General features: G+C 42.5%; 1 protein-coding gene across 12 annotated transcripts in view; it reads left to right on the plus strand.

The window, feature by feature from the left end:
* The window catches only part of AMBRA1 (autophagy and beclin 1 regulator 1), a 168,570-nt gene that overhangs the window by 32,268 nt on the left and 114,495 nt on the right, over positions 1-21,807 (plus strand). For 8 of the 12 annotated variants that reach the window (XM_058527045.1, XM_058527033.1, XM_058527040.1 and 5 more), the window contains exon 7: positions 123-1,576. In XM_058527045.1, coding sequence (XP_058383028.1) covers positions 123-1,576 — 1,454 coding nt within the window. The remainder of the gene's footprint in view (positions 1-122; positions 1,577-21,807) is intronic. The other 4 variants (XM_058527042.1, XM_058527043.1, XM_058527044.1 and 1 more) reach the window with 2 other exon arrangements.

Here is a 21,807-nt window from a genome sequence, read left to right on the forward strand (position 1 = left end):
GTTGTTGCCTATCTATGAAGGTGGTTTTCCTTGGATAATTATCAGTAGTTTTTCTTGATTTACCTGGAGGTTCTACCTAACTGCCTTGCTCTACCCCCACCCCACCTTGGTCCACGTTGCAGGGTGATGATGAACCAGAGATCCCCATAGATGGAACAGAATTATCCCACTACCGTCAGCGTGCCCTCCTGCAATCACAGCCTGTTCGCCGGACGCCTCTCCTCCACAATTTCCTGCACATGCTGTCCTCCCGCTCCTCTGGCATCCAGGTGGGAGAGCAAAGCACAGTGCAAGATTCTGCTACCCCCTCACCCCCACCGCCTCCCCCTCAGCCCTCCACGGAGCGCCCCAGGACTTCCGCTTACATCCGGCTCCGACAGCGGGTCAGTTACCCCACAGCTGAGTGCTGCCAACACCTTGGGATCCTGTGCCTTTGCAGCCGCTGCTCTGGCACTCGAGTTCCTTCCCTCTTGCCACACCAGGACAGTGTTCCCCCTGCTTCTGCCAGGGCTACTACTCCTTCCTTTTCTTTTGTACAGACCGAGCCCTTCCATCCCCCGGAGCAGGCCTCGTCAACGCAGCAGGACCAGGGCCTCCTGAACCGGCCGTCTGCCTTCAGTACAGTCCAGAGCAGCACTGCCGGCAACACGCTCCGCAACCTCAGTCTGGGTCCCACCCGTCGCTCTTTGGGAGGCCCTTTGTCTAGCCACCCTTCTAGGTATCATCGAGAAATAGCTCCCGGGCTGACAGGATCTGAGTGGACCCGGACAGTGCTCAGTCTGAACTCCCGCTCTGAGGCGGAATCCATGCCCCCGCCCAGGACCAGTGCCTCTTCGGTGAGTTTGCTGTCTGTGCTGAGACAGCAGGAAGGTGGCTCTCAAGCATCTGTGTACACTTCAGCCACAGAAGGGAGGGGGTTTCCAGCTTCAGGGTTGGCAGCTGAGTCAGATGGAGGGAATGGTTCCAGCCAAAACAACTCAGGCAGCATTCGCCATGAGCTTCAATGTGACCTGAGACGCTTCTTTTTGGAGTATGACCGGCTTCAGGAGCTGGACCAGAGCCTGAGTGGGGAAGCCCCCCAGAGCCAACAGGCCCAGGAAATGCTCAACAATAACATTGAATCTGAGAGGCCAGGCCCTTCCCACCAGCCTACCCCACACAGCAGTGAGAACAACTCCAACCTGTCCCGTGGCCACCTGAATCGCTGCCGTGCTTGCCACAATCTCCTGACCTTCAACAACGATACGCTGCGCTGGGAAAGAACCACACCTAACTACTCCTCTGGCGAGGCCAGCTCCTCCTGGCAGGTCCCCAGTACCTTTGAGGGCATGTCGTCAAGTGGCAGCCAGTTGCCCCCTCTCGAGCGGACTGAGGGCCAAACGCCCAGCTCCAGCAGGCTGGAGTTGAGCAGCTCTGCTAGTCCGCAGGAGGAGAGGACTGTGGGGGTGGCCTTCAACCAGGAGACAGGCCACTGGGAAAGAATTTACACCCAGTCCAGCAGATCTGGAACTGTATCACAGGAGGCCTTACACCAGGATATGCCTGAGGAAAGCTCTGAGGAAGATTCACTTAGGAGGTGAGCAGGGCTTTCCTGTCTTCTGCATCCTTTACTTTTCTCCTTATGTCTCTTCCTTCAGTCATGTAGATGCTGTGGCTGGATCTGGAGTGTTTGAGACCCACGCATCTGGTTCTGATCTCCCTAGCTTCTATTGCATCTTCTTGGAAAATCTGGCTCTGGTGGCAGAGAGAGGATAGGGCCTAGCAGTATGAGTCAGTTGGCTCTGCTAGCTCCTTTTCTGGCTAAGCTCATGTGACTTTTAGCCTTAAAGGAGAGTGTAGATTAGGTTAGAGAGGCATGAGGATGTGGAACCATTGACTTCCTCTGTTCTGCTTTTTGACCTTCTTGAAGGATTGTATCTGCAGAACTAGTTATGGTGAAACAGGAAAATGTCCCAGAGTGCCTAGGAATAAGTAGTAAGAGAGAGTCCTGCTTCGGTAAGATTAGTGTATTGGCTCTTCTTCAATTGTGTTGCTTTGGACAACGTGTTTACCTGTTAAACCTTATTTTTTGGAACATTGCAGCTTGACAAAGGGGAAAATACATATATATGTCAAGGAAAGTCCATATTTTCTTAGAGATACGTATTTTTTGGACAGCCGGGTATTTGCTTAGTTAGGATTCTTTGAGTAGATCTTCCAGATGGACATTCACCTCAGGGTTTGGAAGAAGAATAATTCGTAGAAGGAAGGCCTGTCCATACTTGGATTGGCATCCCGGACAACTCTTTTGTGGAAGAAACTGAGTGGGTGTAGTTGATCGGCCACCACATGTTCTGTGTATGGCTATGTGTGCATCTATCTTGATTGATTAGGGACTTCTTTCTGTAATTCTGTAAAGGTCAAATGTAGCGTAATCACCAACTCCCAGAATATGCCTGTTGGATCCAAACGGCGTATTGCTCTGCATTACATCCTTTGGTGAAGCAACTGAAATTTTTCTGACATAAGCTTCTAACAAGGGTGGGGAATATAGATTGTGCACATAATGTACTTGTTATTTTGGGAGAATGCTTTAGAGAGTTACCCAGTTAATAAGTATTTGTTGAACGGTTACAATTTTTCCAGCACTGTGCTAGGCACTGTGGGGAATACAAAAGAAGTGTAATACCTGGTCTTTGCCCACTGGGAATATACAGTGTTATTGTAGAGGCAAGTCTTCGTCACATGCAATTACATAAAAAATGTACATGACCCAGATGCTTCGTTGTATGGTACTGAGATTAAATGTAGTGTAATTTCGGAGAAAAGGAAGTATCATCAAAGAAGGCTTTACGAAATCAGGTCTTAAACGATGGGTAGGATTTAGAGAGGGAAAGACCTTTTTATTTTAGGGGAACAGCACATACTAAGGGAGGAAAAGGCATGGTGTATGTAAGACAGTCGGCAGTTACTAAGGTCAGTTGCTAAGGGGAACACAGGGAGACTTGGTTGGATGTGAAAGATAGACAAAGTAATAGAGGTTGTTACTGTGCCCATACGATTGAGATCAATTCTGGATTAACATCTCCTAAATTCCTGGCTTTGGAATATTTTGCCTTGCATAATAGCCCACATCAGGAACCTGGGACTCTGTTCTTCCTCTTTGTCAAGACAGGTGAGAAGGCAGCAAGCACAATGCCTGACATATGGTAGGCATTCAAGAAGTTTATTAAAGGTAGCCATAGAAGGACTGTCTTCAATTACTGCTCTAAAAAGCCTACCAGTGCCCTTTTCCATGGTACCAGTGGGCTTCTGGTCAGCTGTTGTCCATCCTATTCTAGCAGTACCTCTTCATGTGTTGTCCTGAGAAATACCTGAGTGGTTTAAAGTAAACTCTACTGTTTGTTGATGTTAGAGATACCAATTACAAGGGCCTGCCTGTGTGTTAGGGACTCTGTTCTTGCTTTGCATCAGTTATTTCTAATTTCCACAGTGGCTCTGTACAAAGCAGGTATTAAATTTCCCATCTTAGAGCTGAGGAAAGTGAGGGTCAGAGAAGTCGAGTTTCTTGTTAAAGGTCCTGTAGTAGGTCGCTGAGTGGGGATTTGAACTCTGGTCTGTGTGACTGAAGATTTTTCCAAGCTGCCTTCCTTGGTGTATTCCTTAATGTGATAACCTCATTTTTAGGTGAATCAATTTTTATTTATTTTTCTTTTCTTTTAACGTTTTATTAATGGAAATCTTCAAACATATAAAAATGAGAAGTATAATAAATGAACTCCCATATACCTATCACCTGACTTCAAAAATTATCAACACTTGGCCAGCCTTCTTTCATCTATGTCTATATCCCCTATCCACTCCTCCCACCCAGACATCGTATAATTTCTCCTGAAAATACTCCAGTGTGTTTCTCTAGAGCAATGCTGTCCAATAAAACTTTCTACAGTGATGGAAATGTTCTATATCTGTGCTATCCAATATGGTAGCCACTAGCCACAGGTGGCTGTTGAGCATTGAAATGCAGCTAGTGTGATCTGAGGAGCTACATTTAAATTTTTAGATTTTATGGGTCCAGCCCGGTGGCATAGTGGTTAAGTTCGCACATTCTGCTTCGGTGGCCTGGGGTTTGTAGGCCCAGATCCCAGGCGCAAACCTACGCACTGCTCGTCAAGCCATGCTGTGGCAGGCGTCTCACGTATAAAATAGAGGAAGATGGGCATAGATGTTAGCTCAGGGCCAGTCTTCCTCAGGAAAAAGAGGAGGATTGACAACAGATGTTAGCTCAGGGCTAATCTTCTCACATACTCACAAAATTTAGATTTTAATTAAATGTAAATAGCCACATGTGACTAAAATATTAATAATCCCTTTTTGATAAAGTAGGCCATTTAAAACCCAGAAACTATTAAGGATCTACCAAAAACTTTTGTAGACAAAAAGTAGCATGTGTTTGTGGTTTAAATAAAAAAAATTCAAGATTTTAGAAATGTATGTTGTAGAAAATGAAGTCCATTGTCATCTTGCTCTAAACAGTTTTGTATATGTTTTTTTCTTTTAAAATATACAAATGCATGGTTCTCACTGTAAAATAGTGTATTAATACAGTAGTTACATTATTTTTGGAGTCATTTTTAGATGAGCTAGGTTGAGGTGTACCAGGAGGGCTGACAGCATACTCAGAAATGAGGTATATTGTAAAATATTGTAAGTGCACACTCTTTATTGATGGTCTACCACTTCCTTGTAAATTGGGTGGCTGTATTCTGGTGTAAATCACGAATACAAACAGGTGCTAATCAGCATCTTCTGCTGCCTTCTAAAGGGGCCAATGTTCTCTAGCTGATGAGCTGGCCCTTGCTTGGATTTCCCCAGCAGGTGTCACTGTTGGGCTGTTGCTGCCACTAGGCTAGGATGGCAGGGAAGACAGAGTGTCCTTAGTGTATGTGTACGTCTGCTGGAAGGGAGGGGGGTTATTCTTTGGTCTTGTATGGGAGATAGACTAAGGAGGCATGTTTTGATCCTTGGTGCTGCTGATATAATTTTAGTGTGTGCAGATAGTAGTGAGAATGTTAAGCAGAGGTGTGTATTTCAGTACAGCTCTGTGTTGTCGAGCGGTAATGACCAGTTCACAGTTTGTCTCCTTTTGCCTGTAGGCACTGAAGCCTGAGCTGTCTGTGTAGCCTGACTCCAGCTTACAACTTATAACATCGATGGCAGGCCTTTAGCTTTACCACGAGAAACTTCTTTTGGGGTCTGCTAGCCCAAGATCTAGCAGGAGAAGATCAGGGTATTGTTGCTCCTTGCAGCAGCAGTCCCCGTGGCCTTGAAAAGCTGGTATTAGGAAAAAGAGAAAATTATTTAAATTGCATCTTAAAACTAGAGAAAAACCTAGAGTTTATTTAGTCCAGCCTCTTTTTTTTAAGAGTTGAGAAAACTTAGATGCAGAGAGAAGTGACTTTTTAAGAGGTACTTGTAGCAAAGGTGGGATTCGAGTCCCTCGGTCTTAAAGAGGGCACTCTTTCCTCCCCATTTGAAATAAGTGTTTTCACACGTCAGTTTTCTCCATCAAAACCTCTGTTGCTCCTGTAGATCATTGCCTAAGGCAGCTGTTCAATCAGCTCTCTGTGAGAAACTGAAGGTCTGATAGATCATTTGTAATTATTGTTTCTGGGTAGAAATGTAATCAACACAATGTTGCTAGCAATACAGGAGAAACACTGTTTTATTTTCATTTTATTTTATTTTTATTGCAGTAACATTGGTTTATAACATTGTATAAATTTCAGGTGTACGTCATTATACTTCTATTTCTGCATAGATTACATCGTGTTTTCATGTTGAGAAACACTGTTTTAGTCGCTTGCCTGTAGAACTGCATTGATTAGTCCTTTTAAAGTGATCCCAGTTAAAGATTGTTAAAATCTCAATAATGGGGAGATCAAAATTGGGCTAAATCTTCCCCAACTAAATTGTTTCTACATTCCTTCTCCAGATAGGTAACAAGGCCTTGTTCCTGAAGTATCTAGTCAGATTGAGTGTGTTCTGAGAACTGATGTCTTTTTTTTTTTAATAATTTATTTTTTCCCCCAAAGCCCCAGTAGATAGTTGTATGTCATAGCTGCACATCCTTCTAGTTGCTGTATGTGGGACACGGCCTCAGCATGGTGGAGAAGCGGTGCGTCGGTGCGCTCCCGGGATCCGAACCCTGGCCGCCAGCAGCGGAGCGCACACTTAACCGCTAAGCCACGGGGCCGGCCCAGAACTGATGTCTTTTGATCTGTACTTTTCCCTTATGAAAGATGAAGATTGGGGAAAACATTGATGGTGATAGCATAAAATTTGGCTCAGAACATCGAAGGTTAGAATTGGAAGCCCTCATTAGATTTCTAAGTTTTTCTGGACTTTTTGAAGTAATTGCTTTGGAGTTTGGAGCAATCTGAAGCCTCTTGAGGCTTCGTGGGCCAACTTGTTTGATGCCTCAGCTCTGGTCACATGGGGATTCTCTAGGGAGCTCTCAGCAGAAACATCATTGATGAAGGGAAATAAATGGATATGTCTACAGGACTAGTCATGGGTCCATAAGTGGGAGAAGGCAACCTGGAAATTAGGAAAGTACCGGTCTTCCCAGCTTGCTTATAATATAGAGAGGGGTCCATCTTTAGTAGTTTTTCTGTGCTACTGACCTAACTGGGCCTAAAGGGTTTAGGTATCTAAAATTGCTCCTGTTTGCTTTGGATGGGGAGTGTATTCAATTTATTATTCAAAACCTAACACAGCTATCACCTTTTCCTTTGGGAAGCCTTCCCTGACTGCCCCAAATAATCGCTTTCTCTTCTTTGCTGCTTGTGTACTAGATATAGATACTTTCTTGTAATATTGCACCCATGGCAGAAAAGAATTTGTTTCCCTTCTGTCAGTGAGCTCCCTGAAGGCAGTGATTGTGTCTATATCCCTACTCTACCTAGAACACTGCCTGGCACATAGTAGGTGCTCAATAAATGTTAGTTGAACAAATGGAATTGAAATTACATCCTCTGTGATTCAGTATGCAGTGTATATCCTTTTTGGCTTTCTTTGTAAAAAAAAAAAAAAAAGATCCATTATTATATTACACCTTTAGTCTTCTAGAGAGTCATTGGCTCAATAAGTACTTGTTGAACAAACGAAGTAGCATTACCTAGAGTTGTATGTGGACGACACCTTCCATGACTTGAGCTCTGGCAACCTACAAGTTGTTCCTTTAATATCTCACTGTTGTGCCATGTTTCTAACTTGGGTGTTGGTTGTCCTGCAGCCTGTGGTAAGTCTTATGCGCCTGACCAGCTGTCCTTCATATTGTCTCCCGCTGACGACTCAGGACCTGCACAGTCCTTGAGTGCGCTGGCGTCATATGCAGCTTACTCTTGAGATCGTTTTGTTGGTCTTTGGCTTGGCATATCAGTAATATTAATATCTCTGCCAGTCAGTGCTGCTTTTGTTTTTTTCTCTTTAAAGACTCTTCGCAGTCTCAATGATACAATACTTGGTCTTGATAAAGTCCAAATTAGATGTGAATGAGCCAAATTAAATTTGAAGGTTCTGCTTCCCGTTGGTGCTTTATGTTTCTTTTAGTTTCTGTGGAAGGCTTTCACTGAATTTGCTTAGAAGTAGGATGTTTTGGGCTTGAGGAAGTGGTTGCTCTCACCTTTTTTCGTTTTGGGGTCTGAGCATTATTAGAATGAATCTTTTTTAGTTTTGAGATGATTTTAGGTTCTTTTTTGGGGGCTGGAGCAGATTCCTTATATTAAGAGAGAGTTTTGCTTTACCTCTAATTATGCTCCTAAAAAATTGGTAGAATTATTGTCTTTGGTATTCAGGTTACGATAAACCCTTCCTAAATTTTGAGTTCTCAGAAGTTCGGCATTTGAGGACAAAGAATGGGGAAGAATCCTCAACCAAGAGAATTTAGTTTGTGGTATGGGCAAATCATGACTTGTTCCTTCTAAGAAAAGAAAGAACCAGGTATTGAGAAATCAAAAAGGAGACAAAGCTGATGGTGGAATTAAGCAGCTTAGTTTTAAGAGAGGTAAGGGAAGCTGGGGGAAGGTAAACCCAGGCCTTAGAGGAGGGAGCTGAGGAATACGTACAAGCGCTGCCCACGCGTGAGAATGGCACTTATAACCCTGGGAATTGGGCTGGTGAAATAATTACTCTGATGGAGCAATTCATTCATTCATTCATTCAACAGATATTTACTAAGCACCTACTGTATACCAGATGCTATTTAAGCACCAGCAATAAGTCTCTCATTCTAATGGGAGAAAGACAATAAACAAATCAATAAAATAGCTAGTTTGCCAGGTGTTGATAAGTTCTTGGGGGAAAAAAAGTAAAAAAAAAAAAATTGTAGGGGTTGCTGTGGTGGAAGTTTGCAGTGTTAAATAGGGTGTCATCAGAGGAAGCTGATAAGGTGACATTGGAGCAGAGACCTCAAGGAAGTAAGGGAGTAAACTCTGTAGACATTGGGGGCAAGGGCACTCTAGACAAAGAGAAGGGCACATGCAAAATCCCTGAGCCGCCTGGCTGGAGCACAGCAAAGGATGAAGTGATAGAAGATGAAGTGAGAGAGGTAATGGGGACCAGCTTATGCAGGGCCTTCTAAGCCATTTAAGGGATTTTACCTCTTACTCTGAGTGATTTGGGAAGCCATCAGTAGTGGAGTAGCATGATCTTATATTTTAAAAGGATCGCTGTGGCTGCAGACAGAGAATAGACTGAAGAGGCTTTGCTAAATAGGGTAAATTAAAGTTAGGCCATCACCACACACTTTTAGATTAACTTGTGTCTTGAGACTGTGGTGAAAACCAGAAGGTGAGAGTCAAGATTGTGTCAGAATTAGAAATGCCTTAAATGTTTGGATGAAGAAATTGCTGAAGAAATAAAGACATAAAGCCTCTTAGCAGGCATATGATCTGCAACAAAGCCCTGCCAGTAACATCCCCCACCCCACAAACCATGATGGCATATTATTGAAACTGTGAGGGAGGGAGAGCCGGAAAAATTTATAGGTAGCAAAGGGATCATAAATGGAAATTTTGAGGTGCCCATTTTTTCCGCTTACAAAACTAATACGAATTCATTTATAAAAATTCAAGCATAGAAATGTGTGATGCAGAAAGTGAATGTCCTCTGCAGCGCTAACCGCTGTTAACAATTTGTGTGTTAACTCCAGAATTTTTTTCTATGCAAATGAAAACACATTTTTTCTTTATTTGTAAAAATGGAATCATACTAAATCTGCTGTTCCACCATTTACATATTTTGCTTAATATATCATGGACATTTTTCCATGTTGATATATATAGATCTGCTGCCTTCTTTTTAACAGTGGCATAGTATTCCAACAATTGGACGCACCATAGTTAATTTAACCAGTCCCCTGTTGATGGAATCTGGATTGCTTCTTTTTTTGCTTTCAGAAACAGTGCTGCAGCATCTTGTGTACTTGTGCAGGTGTTTCTAGTGGAGGATGAATTTTTAGAAGTACAGTTGCTGGGGCCGAAAAGTATGAACATTGTTCATGATAAATGAAAATTAATTGTGTAGTGTTCATTATTGCTAATTTAAGATGTGTAAAATGATATTTTCTGTTTCCTAATTTATTTTAGTGAACATAATTTCATAGATGTTCATAATTTTTTAGATTGGGATGCCTAATACTGTTTTCTTTTTCTCCCATAAGGTCTTAATTTCTCAGTAGTAAATTCTGCTACCACTGGGTTTTTCAGGAACCTGCTCCTCAAGGTTGAGAAGGAGTTCTGTTTTATTAATTTTAAATATCTGCCACCTGGAGGTGTTCGTGTACGTTTCTTCTCCCAACAGCCTTGTATGAGGGGGACATAACCTTGGTTCCATCTTTGACAATCGCTTACTAGCTTTGGGCCACATAGTCTTCGGGGTCTTGTTAAATGATTGGGAAAATCCAGGCATCTCTTGCCCCATCATAAGGCAGTAACATTTAGATTTTTGAGTTATTTGTCTTCAGGGATAGCTAGAAAACCCATTTCTCTCTCTCTTTGGCAATATGAGGGTGAGGATAGGGTAGAAGAGAGATACCATTGCTGTTAATCTTTTTTCACCTCATTGCTCACCTGTCCAACTAGGTCACTCTTGAGCCTCTTTAAATTCTGACTGTGATCCCTGGCTATATTCTCTATATCAGGGATTGGCAAACTTTTTCTGTGAAGGGCAAGACAATAAATATTTTAGGCTTTGTAGGCTGTACAGTCTCTGTTGCAACAACTGAACTTTGCTGTTGTAGTACGAAAGCAGCTGTAGACAGTATGTAAGTGACCGAGGATGGCTGTGTTCCAATAAAACTTTTATGGACACAATGAGATTTGCACATAATTTTCACATGTCATGAAATAGTCTTGTTTTGATGTTTTTCAGCTATTTAAAAATATAAAAACCATTCTTAGCTCCTGGGCTGTACAAAAACAGGCAGCAGGCCAGATTTGGCCAACAGGCCGTGGTTTGCCAATCCTTGCTTTAAAATGTGAACTTGGTTTGGAAGAGTCAGGTGCTGTGGTAATAGAAGGTGTTATGATAATGAGGGCCGGGAAGAGGTAGGTGGGGGCTCCTGCACTTGTTCTCTCTCTCTGTACTTGGGACTAAATCTCCTGTGTATTGGCTCCTGTAAGATTCTTTGACAGTTAAGAGCTGGTATAAGTGCATAGTTTCTTGTTTCCTCTGCTGCCTGCCCTGAAGCAAGGTTTTCCAGCCTCACTCTGTATCTGTCTTGGGAATTGTTTGTAGTGAGGAGGCTTGCCCGGGTGTTGGCGACAGTGTGAGCCTCCAGGCAGTATGCTTGACAGACAGCCCTTCCCCCACTGCAGGTCAAATTAGCACCTGTTAGGCTGATCTAAATTATCCCCCATCATCTCTCCTCTGGGGCTGAATGGCTGTGTGCTTTGTGTACACACTGAGAACTTGAAAAGATGTAATCGCTTCTGTCAGCTCCGAGTGTTGGAGTGCTACAGGGACTACAAGGGGACCTATATGTGTGCTGCAGATACACTGGAGCAATTTCCCATGTACTCATTCTTCCCCCTTCAGATCCCCTCCTGTGCTCTCTCTGTTCAGAGCAGTGCTCTGAAGGGTGCGTTGGAGGTTTTGCTGACAATAACACCAGGTGTATTGGGTTTTGTTTGCATAATATATTTTGCTTATTGTAGTCGGTCCCAGCCCTTTAGAGCTATGCGGGTAGCTTCTCCTCCTCCTCTTGGATTTCTTATATATTTATGGGGAGGGGGAGCATCCAGTACATCTTACTTCTCCTTCTTAAGATGACTCCTGACAGTGTGTTCACATGAGCAAATTTGGCTTAAATGGGTGGGCCTGTTACATTAACCCAGAGATTGCAAAATAACCTTCAGGTATGTTTGTTTGGCCCTTACAGTGTTTCTTAAGATTTCATTTTTTTCCACATAAATTCAGATTTCTGCATTCTATTGAAAAAAATGAGAAGTTCTGGCCTGCTTTCCCACATAACAATCAGCAGATGAGTAGTTTTTGCCCCTTTAGTCAAGGCGTGGACTTTGTTCATGCTTTAGTTTGTACTGGGCTGACTTCACCCATTTATGTTTCCTACTTACTTCCAATTTTGTGTTGCTTACCGTTGTGTTAGCTCATGCGAAATGTGTTGGTGGCTATGTGTAGGCAAGTACGTATTTCCTAAGTGCCCTACCACTCGCCTCCACCAGGGGGAGGCACTGGACATTGCAGTACCCTCTCCTCTACTCCACCCATCCTGCGGAATTCACCCACAAGGGGCTCCCCTGCTGGCTGTAGGCTGACATGCTGACAGCCCCCTCGCCTGAGAAGCTGCCTGACTTTTTCATAGCAACAATTAATAAACTCCTCCTCCGTTTTCCAAAGAGGGAAAGTGGGGGTGCCAGGCTTATTTGCTGGATGGGGCACACTTGAGTGAGCAGATATCTATGTCAGGTTATGCAGTATGAAAGCAACCTTCCTTTGATGATGGACTAGGTAAAATCTTGGAGAAGAATGTCTGCACCTCTCCCTGTGAGCAGAGCGCCTTGGACAGAGGGGTGAGTTCCAGTGAAAATGGCACTTGATTTGGGTGTCACCTGCCAGAAAATTAGAATCAAGTTAGAGCTGGAGTAGAAAATAGTGATAATAAAGGAATCAAAGGCTGAAAGTAGGACTTGTCATAGAGAATTGCAGCTTCTTAAAATGTGCACTTTCCCTTTGCTGCATCAGAGGGTATGAGTGTGAATCGTTTTGCCTCTTTTACTTTTTTCCTCCTCTACACGTGTTCACATACGGTTCTCAGATTTCCTCTATCTCCCTGCTGTCTCCTTGGATTATTTCACCTCAGCAAGGTGGCTTTTATCCTTTCCTTTCTTTGTTCTGATGGCAAATGTACTCCCCCTCCCTCTTTTTTTAATCTTTTTTCTTATTGTGATAAAAAACACATAACATAAATTTATCCTCTTAACAATTTTTAAATGTCCAGTATTGTTAAGTGTATGCACATAGTTATACAACAGATCTCAGGAACTTTTTCTTCTTGCTTGAGTTAAACGCTATACTCAATTCTCCGTTTCTCCCTCCCCACCACCCCTGGCAGCCACCATTCTGTTTTCTTTTTCTATGAGTTTGATTGCTTTAGATACCTCATATAAGTGGAATCATGCAGTATTTGTCTTTTTCTGATTGGCTCATTTCATTTAGCATAATGTCCTCAAGGTTCATCCATGCTGTAGCATATGACAGGATTTCCTTCTTTTTAAAGGCTCAATAATATTCCATTTTGTGTATATACCACATTTTCTTTATCCATTCATCTGTCAGCGGACATTTAGGTTGCTTCCACATCTTGGCTACTGTGTATAATTCTGCAGTGAACATGGGTGTGCAAATATCTCTTTGCGATCCTGTTTTCAGTTCTTTTGGATATATACTCAGAACTGAGATGGCTGCATCATATGGTAGTTCTATTTTAAATTTTTTGAGAAACATTTAAAGTGTTTTTCATAGCAGTTGCACCATTTTACAGTCCCACCAACAGTGCACAAGGGTTCCAATTTCTTCACATCCTTACCGACATTGTTATATTCTGGTGTTTTGACGGTGGCCATCCTAGGGCATGAGGTGATATCTCATTGTGGTTTGATTAGCATGTCCCTGATGATAAGTGACGTTGAACATCTTTTCATGTGTTTGTTGGCCATTTGTATATCTTCTTTGAATAAATGTCTATTTAAGTCCTTTGCCCATTTTTAAATTGGGTCATTTGTTTTTTTGGTATTAAATTGTAGGAGTTCTTCCTATATTCTGAATATTAACTCCTTATCTGATAAATAGTTTTCAAATACTTTTTCCCGTTCTGTAGATTGCCTTTTTACTCTGTTGATTGTTTCCTTTGCTGTACATAAGTTTTTTAAGTTTGATGCAGTCCCATTTATCTATTTTTGCTTTTGTTGCCTGTGCTTTTGGTGTCATACCTAAGAAATCATTGCCCATTCCAATATCATAAACCTTTTCCCCTCTGTTTTCTTCTAGGAGTTTTATAGTTTCAGGTCTTATGTTTAGGTCTTTAATCCATTTTAAGTTAATTTTTATATATGGTGTAAGATAAGGGCTCATCTTCATTCTCTTGCTTGTGGATAGCCAGTTTTCTCAGTGCTGTTGGTTGGAGAGACTATCTTTTCCCTATGGTGTAGTCTTACACCCTGTCAAAGGTCATTTGACCACATACACAAGGGTTTATATCTGGGCTCTCTGTTCTGTTCCATTGGTCTATAGGTCTGTCTGTATGCCAGTACCATACTGTTTTGATTCCTGTAGCATTGTAGTATGTTTTGAAATCAGAAAATGTCAGGCCTCCAGCTTTTTTCTTCTTCCTCAAGATTGTTTTAGTTATTCAAGGTCCTTTGAGATTCCATATGAATTTTAGGATTTTTTTCTCTTTCTGCAAAAAACGTCATTGGGATTTTGATAGGGATTGCACTGAATCTGTAGATTGCTTTGGATTTAACAATATTAAGTTTTTTAAACAATATTAAGTCTTTCAGTCCATGAACATGGGATGTCTTTCCATTTATTTGTATCTTCTTTAATTTCTTTCAGCAATAGTTGATAGTTTTCAGTATACAAGTCTTTTACCTCTTTGGTTAAGTTTATTCCTAAGTATTTCATTCTTTTTGATGCTATTGTAAATAGGATTGTTTTCTTAATTTCCTTTCTGGCACATGTAACCCTTTTAAAATTAAAACAAGAGGCAACTAACTCTTTTTTTCTTTCAACTTCTCCAGTTTAGTGTCTTCCCAGTTCAGTACTCTTTCTTCTCTGTGTGCTTTTCTGATTACTTTTTATACTTGTCTCTTATGAGTTTTCAGAAAGAATTGAGGCAGAAGCTGAGCTGGTTGTTTTCTGTTAGCTCCTTGAAGGCAAAGGACCATTGCTGTAATATTTATTCCTAGTAGAGTTGCTGAATTTTTAGTCCCTCATAGAGCCACTAAATTTGGCAGCTGTTAGATGGTACTATTTTGGATGTGATAGGGTCAGAAAGAAAGAGGTAGATATATCAGAATGTGTTTGTTGTGAGGTCTTTGGCTGGTGGTTGTCAAAGTGTGGTTACCAGACCAGGAACATCAACTTCTCCTGTTAGAAATACAAGTTTCGGGGCCGGCCCCGTGGCTTAGCGGTTAAGTGCGCGGGCTCCGCTGCTGGCGGCCCGGGTTCGGATCCCGGGCGTGCACGGACGCACCGCTTCTCCGGCCATGCTGAGGCCGCGTCCCACATACAGCAACTAGAAGGATGTGCAGCTATGACATACAACAATCTACTGGGGCTTTGGAGGGAACAAATAAATAAATAAAATCTTTAAAAAAAAAAAAAAAAGAAATACAAGTTTCTGGGCTCACTCCAGACCTACTGAATCAGAAATTTGGGGTAGGGGGGCATGCAATCTGCATTTTTAACAAGCTCTCCAGGTGATTTTGATACACACTAAGTTAGAGAACACTGTTTTAGACCATCTGGGAACTCTTTTAACACCGCCACTACCACCTCCCCCTCCCCCAGAATCTCTGTAGTGTACTGAATCCCTTTGCATATCCCTCACTTTTTATTTTTCCTTTTGCCCCTGTTCCATGTGATGCAATGCTGCTTTAACTCTCAGAGTCTCCTTAGCTTCTCTTTCTTCTTGTAACTTATTCTAATGGAAAGATTTGGAGTTGAACAACACTGGATTCAAATTCTGGCTCTATTGTGTGACCCTGGGCAAATGAAGTAGCCTCCCTGAACCTCAGTTTCCTCAATTGTAAAATTGTATGTGGGTTAAAAGAATTAAACATCAGTTGCTTTTACAAATTTAGGCACTCAAAAAATGCCTGAGCTTTTCTTCCTTTCTGCATTATTACTTTGCCCCCTCCTGCCCCCCCGAAAATCTCCTTTTGAATGACACGTTCCCTGCAGGTCATTTTCTTTTCTGCCTGTTAGTATCATTTTTTGGACTTCAGGCTTCATGGGGTATCTGTGAAATCTCACCATGTAAAATTGGAGTAAACCAAGCACGTAAAAAAGTGAGGTGCCTTGTAAAGGGAGGGTAGGAATGGCTGTCGTGATGGGGCTGGTGCTGGTTATTCCTGTTAGTTACTTGCGGCAGACACAGTGAGGTTCTGTTTTAGAAAGTTCAATAATTCAGAAAGTAGTTTGGTCCATAACAAGGGAATGGGATATTATCTTCATTTTTCCTGCACTCTTTTATAGTGATTTGTGCAAAAGAAACTGGTCCTGCCGCTTGGTAAGGAAGTGAGCACAAATAGCCTTAATTTCCCAAATTCTAGGGCCACCTTGTACATTGAGAGGGAGCCGTCCAGGGTAGAAGCGTGTTTCAGAAAGACAGAGAGCCTGATTGGGATGGTAGGAAAGAGAAGCAAGTCTTTCTAAATTGACATGGATCCTTCTGACCAATACCAAGACCTCATGCTTTGGGCACAGTGAGCAAGTTTGCACTGAGTTTTATTGTTTAAGGTCTGTTTCCAAATGTCTTGTTTAGTGTTTTTTTCTTTTTCTTTTTTTTTTTTTTTTGGTAGCCAAGGTTCCTTTAAATACAGATGTGATTACTTTAGGCTTGTAAGCTAACTTCATGGACTTAGTTCTAATGCAGCTGTTGTGACTAGCTTGAAAGTTCTACAAGATCAGGCACTGTTTCGCTCATCTACTGATGCATAACAAACCACACACAAAACTTAGTGACTTAAAATAACAATTTTATTACCTTTCTTTGTTCTTCCGGTAGACTGAGCTCAGTTGGGAAGTTCTGCTACTGGTGTTGCTTGGGGTCTCTTTAGAGTCATCTGGAGGCTGAACTGAGACAGCTCGGCCTCTCTCCCTCTCCATGTAGTCTCAGGGACTCCTCTCTCCATGTGCCGTCTCCACCAGAGTAGCCAGACTTCTTACATAGCAGCTTAGGGCTTCCTGAAGTGCCAGTTCCAAGAGGGAGGGAATGGAAGCTGTCAGTCCTCTTAAAGGCTTGGCCCAGAACTGTCACAGCTTGCCACATTTGCTTGGTTAAAGCAAGTAACAGACTGGTCTAAGTTCAGTATGGGAAGAGATCACACAAGGGCAAGAATACCAAGAAGTACGATTCTTTGGGGTCCATCTTCAAAGACCAGCTACTACAGGGACCATATCTATTTTATATACTAACATATACCCAATAGTAGACATTGAATAAATATTTGTGGTTTGAATCAATGATTGGATGGACCAACAGACAGATTGGTGGATGGATGACCGACTGCCTTTGTTGGTTTATTTGGGTGAGGCTCTTGTGAATCTTAGGGCTCAGATCCCATGTTTGTGCCATTACAGTACCCATCCTTCTTCAACACATGTCTTTCTTTCTAAGAAACCACCTTTTTAAGTATAGTGACTTTGGTGGCCAAAGTGCATCGTGTTCCCTGCAGACACTTTGGGAGTTGTAATCCAAGGAAGAAACAAGTTATTGCTGTTTATTGGACTGTGTGCTGGCTGCTATACTTCTGTTCTTACTCAATCGTAATAGCCTTGTGAAATGGAGATTTTCCCTTAAATTTGGATGCTGATGATAGTGAACTGCCCAAGGTCACACAGCTAGTAAGTGACACGAGATGATGAATTTAAACTGCAATCTAGTTCTAAAGCTAAAGCACTGACTTGCCTCATCTGTTGGTTATTCCGAGTTTCTTTTGGTTAGTCTCAGACCATTAAGATATATCAGAAGGTTGCTCATCAGCAGCATATTGACATTTGGGGCTGGATAAATTCTTTATTGTGAGAGGCTGTCCTGTGTGTTATGGGATGTTTAGCAGCATCCCTGGCCTTTACCTGCTGGATGCCAGTGCACTCCCCCGCCTAGCTGCAGCAATTAAAAATGTCTCCAGACGTTGCCGTATGTCCCGTGGGGGAACACCTCCCATTGAAAACCACTGGGAAGCTATTTCATATTTGCTGTCCTTTGACCTTGCTGTTTTTTGAATATTGTGTCTCACAAGGAACCGGCAGTGGCTTCAAACCGTCTTATTCTTGTAGTAGTTACAGTAGTACTGCCTGGTTCTGGTGGACTTGAGTCATGTCTTGCTCTCATTGCCTCTCTCCTCTTTTGCCTTGTCTTCTTGCTTTTGTCTGTGATTCCCCTAAATAAAATGCAGCTGGATAAAGTGGTGTTTGTAAGGACTTTTTACACAGGTATCGATTCAGCAGGCATTCAGATCTCTGCGATTATAACCATTAGTGCTAGTGAAAAGAAGGCAATTTACATCTTCTAATTATAGGAGAGGGGGAAATGCATAATATTTAGCAAGCTGGGAATTAAATGGTTTCCAGGTTCCACAGAGTTAATCTTCAGGGTAGTATTGATTGACATGCCGGAGGACGTTAATGTGCAATTCTTTTGGGGAACGGGGGAGGAGAGTGGAAATTGCAGTTTCTCTACTAATTATTCTTTAGGTGTCATTTATGACAATTTCATGTTGTCTAGACAGAGGGAAATGGTGGAGAAATTATTCCAGTGGAGTCAAATGCTGAGTCCAAAAGGAGTCAAGAAGGTTGCTGAAGTCAGGATCAGGATGGAAGGGCAAGTAGTGTACCCCCGGAGGCAAGTCAGTGTAAATCAGATGTCACTAAGAGAAGCAGTTCAGAGTGAACCCAGGATATAAGAAGAGTGATCGCACTCTGAGCTTTGTGTTAGCTCAAAGCTAACAGTGGATTGTTTGGGAGCCCAGCTGGAGTCTCTGCCCTCTTGTCTATTTCTGTAGACTCCAGAAACCTTGTTACTTGAACAGACATGAGCCAGGAAGGCTGCCTCTTTGCCTCTAGTTAACAAATGTCTCAGCCCACTGTGCATTCCTTTTTCTTCCTTCTCTTGTGAGGCTTCATTTACTAACTCTCATTGCCCTCCTGATGTTGGCCTTAAGGTTTTACTTCATGTTATAGTGTTTGCAGTATACCAGGGTCAGTGGCCTGTCACTTAAGAATGAATGGCCTTGGTCAAGAGGTTTTAAAATTTCAGGTCAGGAATATGAATGTGAAAAATCATCTAAGAAGAAATGTACAGGTTTGCTGTTACTGAAGCGGTAAATGATTCTACCAATATATTCTTTGTAGAATTAGTGGGTCTAGAGATAGACTTTTTTTGGAATTGTCTATTATTCTGAATAAAATTAGCTGAGAATTCAGGATTTTTAAATTCTGTAAATCTCTTCTTGATTTTGGGAGAAACCAGTCAGGATGCACTGCCTCTTAGTTAAAGTCTAAACCTGTATATGACAGCTGCTGCTTGTGGGGTATGTGTACATGTGAATATCAGAACTGGCTGTTGTCGTTGACATGCTCTTACTCATCGTTTGTGAAAAGCCTCTGATGTAAATTGCTAGTTTAAAAAAAAAAAGTCTGTGGTCTGGGAGCAGACCTCCCAAGTCACCCAGAGAAAATGGATCTGGAGACAGAGTAAACATGTCCATGTATATCACCTTGGGCCTTTGAATTCAGATACTGACAAAAGTGAGTTTTTATTATAAATTGAAGTTTCATAGCTATAGTGTAGTGTGTTGAGGATATACAAGAGCTAAGCATAGTTCCAACCAATCATTTTACAATTGTGTTAAAAATAACCACCCGCCTGGGGCCGGCCCCGTGGCTTAGCGGTTAAGTGCATGCCGCTCTGGGTTTGGATCCCGGGCGTGCACCGACACACCGCTTCTCTGGCCATGCTGGGGCTGCGTCCCCCATACAGCAGCTGGAGGGCTGTGCAACTATGACATACAACTATCTACTGGGGCTTTGGGGGGAAAAATAAATAAATAAATAAATAAATAATATATAAAAAAAAATAACCACCCCCCAAACAGCAGAGGGTCAGATGTTCCCAAAGGGGTCTGGCTGACTTTTCAGGCAAGACTTTTGTGTAGCTAGATACACAATTTCACGCCATGTATGAATTCTGTTTCCAGCTTCTTCTCTTTTGGTATCTGTGATTATGTTGTGCTCTGATGTTTTACCGTCTTATCGCTCACTGTGCAGAGGCATTGAAGAGTACGTTAATGTTTTGTAAAGATGTTTTAAAGCTTTTCTGGTGAAAGGCATTGTTTTGAGCCACGTGAATTGTTTATGCTTGATGATAGTAAAATAAGGACAGGACAATCCATGGGACAGGCACTGTGAGCTCTTCCTGTAGTATGTCTGGTTTTTTCCTGAGGCTGTGCCTTTTAGCAATGCCACCTTGCCTTGGTCCACCCCACGGCAGGGGCAGGAATTGACTGCCAGGCTCTGCTGGCAACTGCATCATGTGCTGCAAGTGCATCCCTAGAACTAGGGGGCCCTGCAGGGATCAGATGAGTGCCTATCGTTGGATAACTTAAACGATAATTGCCAGTGTGTGAAATGGGGAGGCTTCAGTGCCTCCGCTTTAAAGCAGAGATGTCAATTTGGAAATCATAATAGAGGTGTCGTTTCAGAACACACAATTATTTTTTACAAAGAATAAGGGCTTGTCATCTCTCAGCCCAGGCATGCGCCAAGGCAGAGATGTGGGGCTTGCAGAGCAAAATTCAGAAAGGAAGTAGGCAGTAGTGCATCCAAGTTTCTTTGGCCCCCTGTTCCTTCTTCCCCTGAAAACATTGCCCTCTTTCCCCTGTGAGGCCTCTTGGCAATACACCATCCAGGAGCATCAGTGGTAGTTTCCTAGGCAAGTAGCCAGCCTCTGACTTTATGATTTAATAAGCCTCCCAGGGACCAGGCTGCACTGCATTTATCAGGACAACTGTGTCACCACTTTAACCTGAGCGGCTTAAGTGACCAGAGAGATGAAGGGTGATATAAGCAGTTTCTGAAGACTTTGTTCCTTCAGGACTGTTAGTGTGAGTTTTGGACGTCTTGCAACCTCGTCTGAAAGTCACGAGGTCAATGAGGGGCAATCAGATATGTCTTGCTTATTCTTCCAAATCTGCTTAGGCCTGCTAATGTATTCACTTAGTTAGTTGTTCGTCTCCTATTACATGTTAATTAGGATGTGAGTTTTAATGGGAAGAAAAAGATGGCTTGGACCCAGTAGCTGCTTTCATGTAGCTCGTAGTTTAGTAGCAGAGACGAGGCATACTTACAAATAACTGCAGTACAAGCAGTACAAGGTGACGTGAGAGAAGGCCTTTTAGGAGAGGTTTCACAATGCTGTGGGATATTGGGGAAGAGAGGGTGAAATTCTGGCTGGAGGAGTCAGGTATTTGAACTTTGAAGGATTTTTACAGGCGGAGATGGGGAAGAAGAACTTTGCAGAAAGAAGAAATAGCCAAGATAAATACGTAGGTGAGATAGTGACGGTATGTTTAGTTTAGCTAGAGCAGTGGTTCTCAAAGTGTGGCCTGGGTTCTCCAAAGTCAAAACTATTTTTATAATAATGCTGAGACGTTCTTTGTCTTTTTCGCTCTCATTCTTTCATGCATGTACAGTGGAGTTTTCTAGGGGCTACATGATGTGTAATGAGGTTATCCCTCTGATGGCTAATGGAATGTGTGCTTGTGTATTAAAAATTTCTCAGTTTTAATTTCAAGTTTAGTTAAATATTGGTAGATAAAACCCATGTAAACAAAAGTTCTTTGGGGTCCTCAATTTTTAAGAGTGTTAAAGGAGTTCTGAGACCAAAAAGTTTGAAAACCTGTGGGCTGGAGCATATAGTATATCCAGAAGGAATGAGAAATTTGGCTGCAAAGCTTTGGATGCCAAGCTGAGGAATTTTTATTTTATTTCCTAGGCAGAAGGGAGCTATTAATTTGGGTTTGGCTCCCCTGAACTGAAATAGCAGATGTCACCCAGACATCAAAGCCCGGCTGGGAAAGTACTCTTTTTTTATTTTTTGGTGAGGAAGATCAGCCTGGAGCTAACATCCATGCTAATCCTTCTCTTTTTGCTGAGGAAGACCGGCTCTGAGCTAACATCTATTGCCAATCCTCCTCCTCTTCTTTTTTTTCCTCAAAGCCCCAGTAGATAGTTGTATGTCATAGTTGCACATCCTTCTAGTTGCTGTATGTGGGACGCAGCCTCAGCATGGCCGGAGAAGCAGTGTGTCGGTGCGCGCCCGGGATCTGAACCCCGGGCCGCCAGTAGCGGAGCGCACGCACTTAACCACTAAGCCACGGGGCCGGCCCTGGGAAAGTACTCTTTAGGTATCGGGCACCGGTGGCATCTTAGCTTCTAGGAGCAGGCTCTCCATATCAGTATAGGTCACAGAGCTCCTTGTTTCCAATGACTGCAGAAGGTCTAAACATGTTTGTTGGC

The sequence above is a fragment of the Diceros bicornis genome, chromosome 31, assembly GCF_020826845.1.
Source record: "Diceros bicornis minor isolate mBicDic1 chromosome 31, mDicBic1.mat.cur, whole genome shotgun sequence".
Lineage (NCBI taxonomy): Eukaryota > Metazoa > Chordata > Mammalia > Perissodactyla > Rhinocerotidae > Diceros > Diceros bicornis.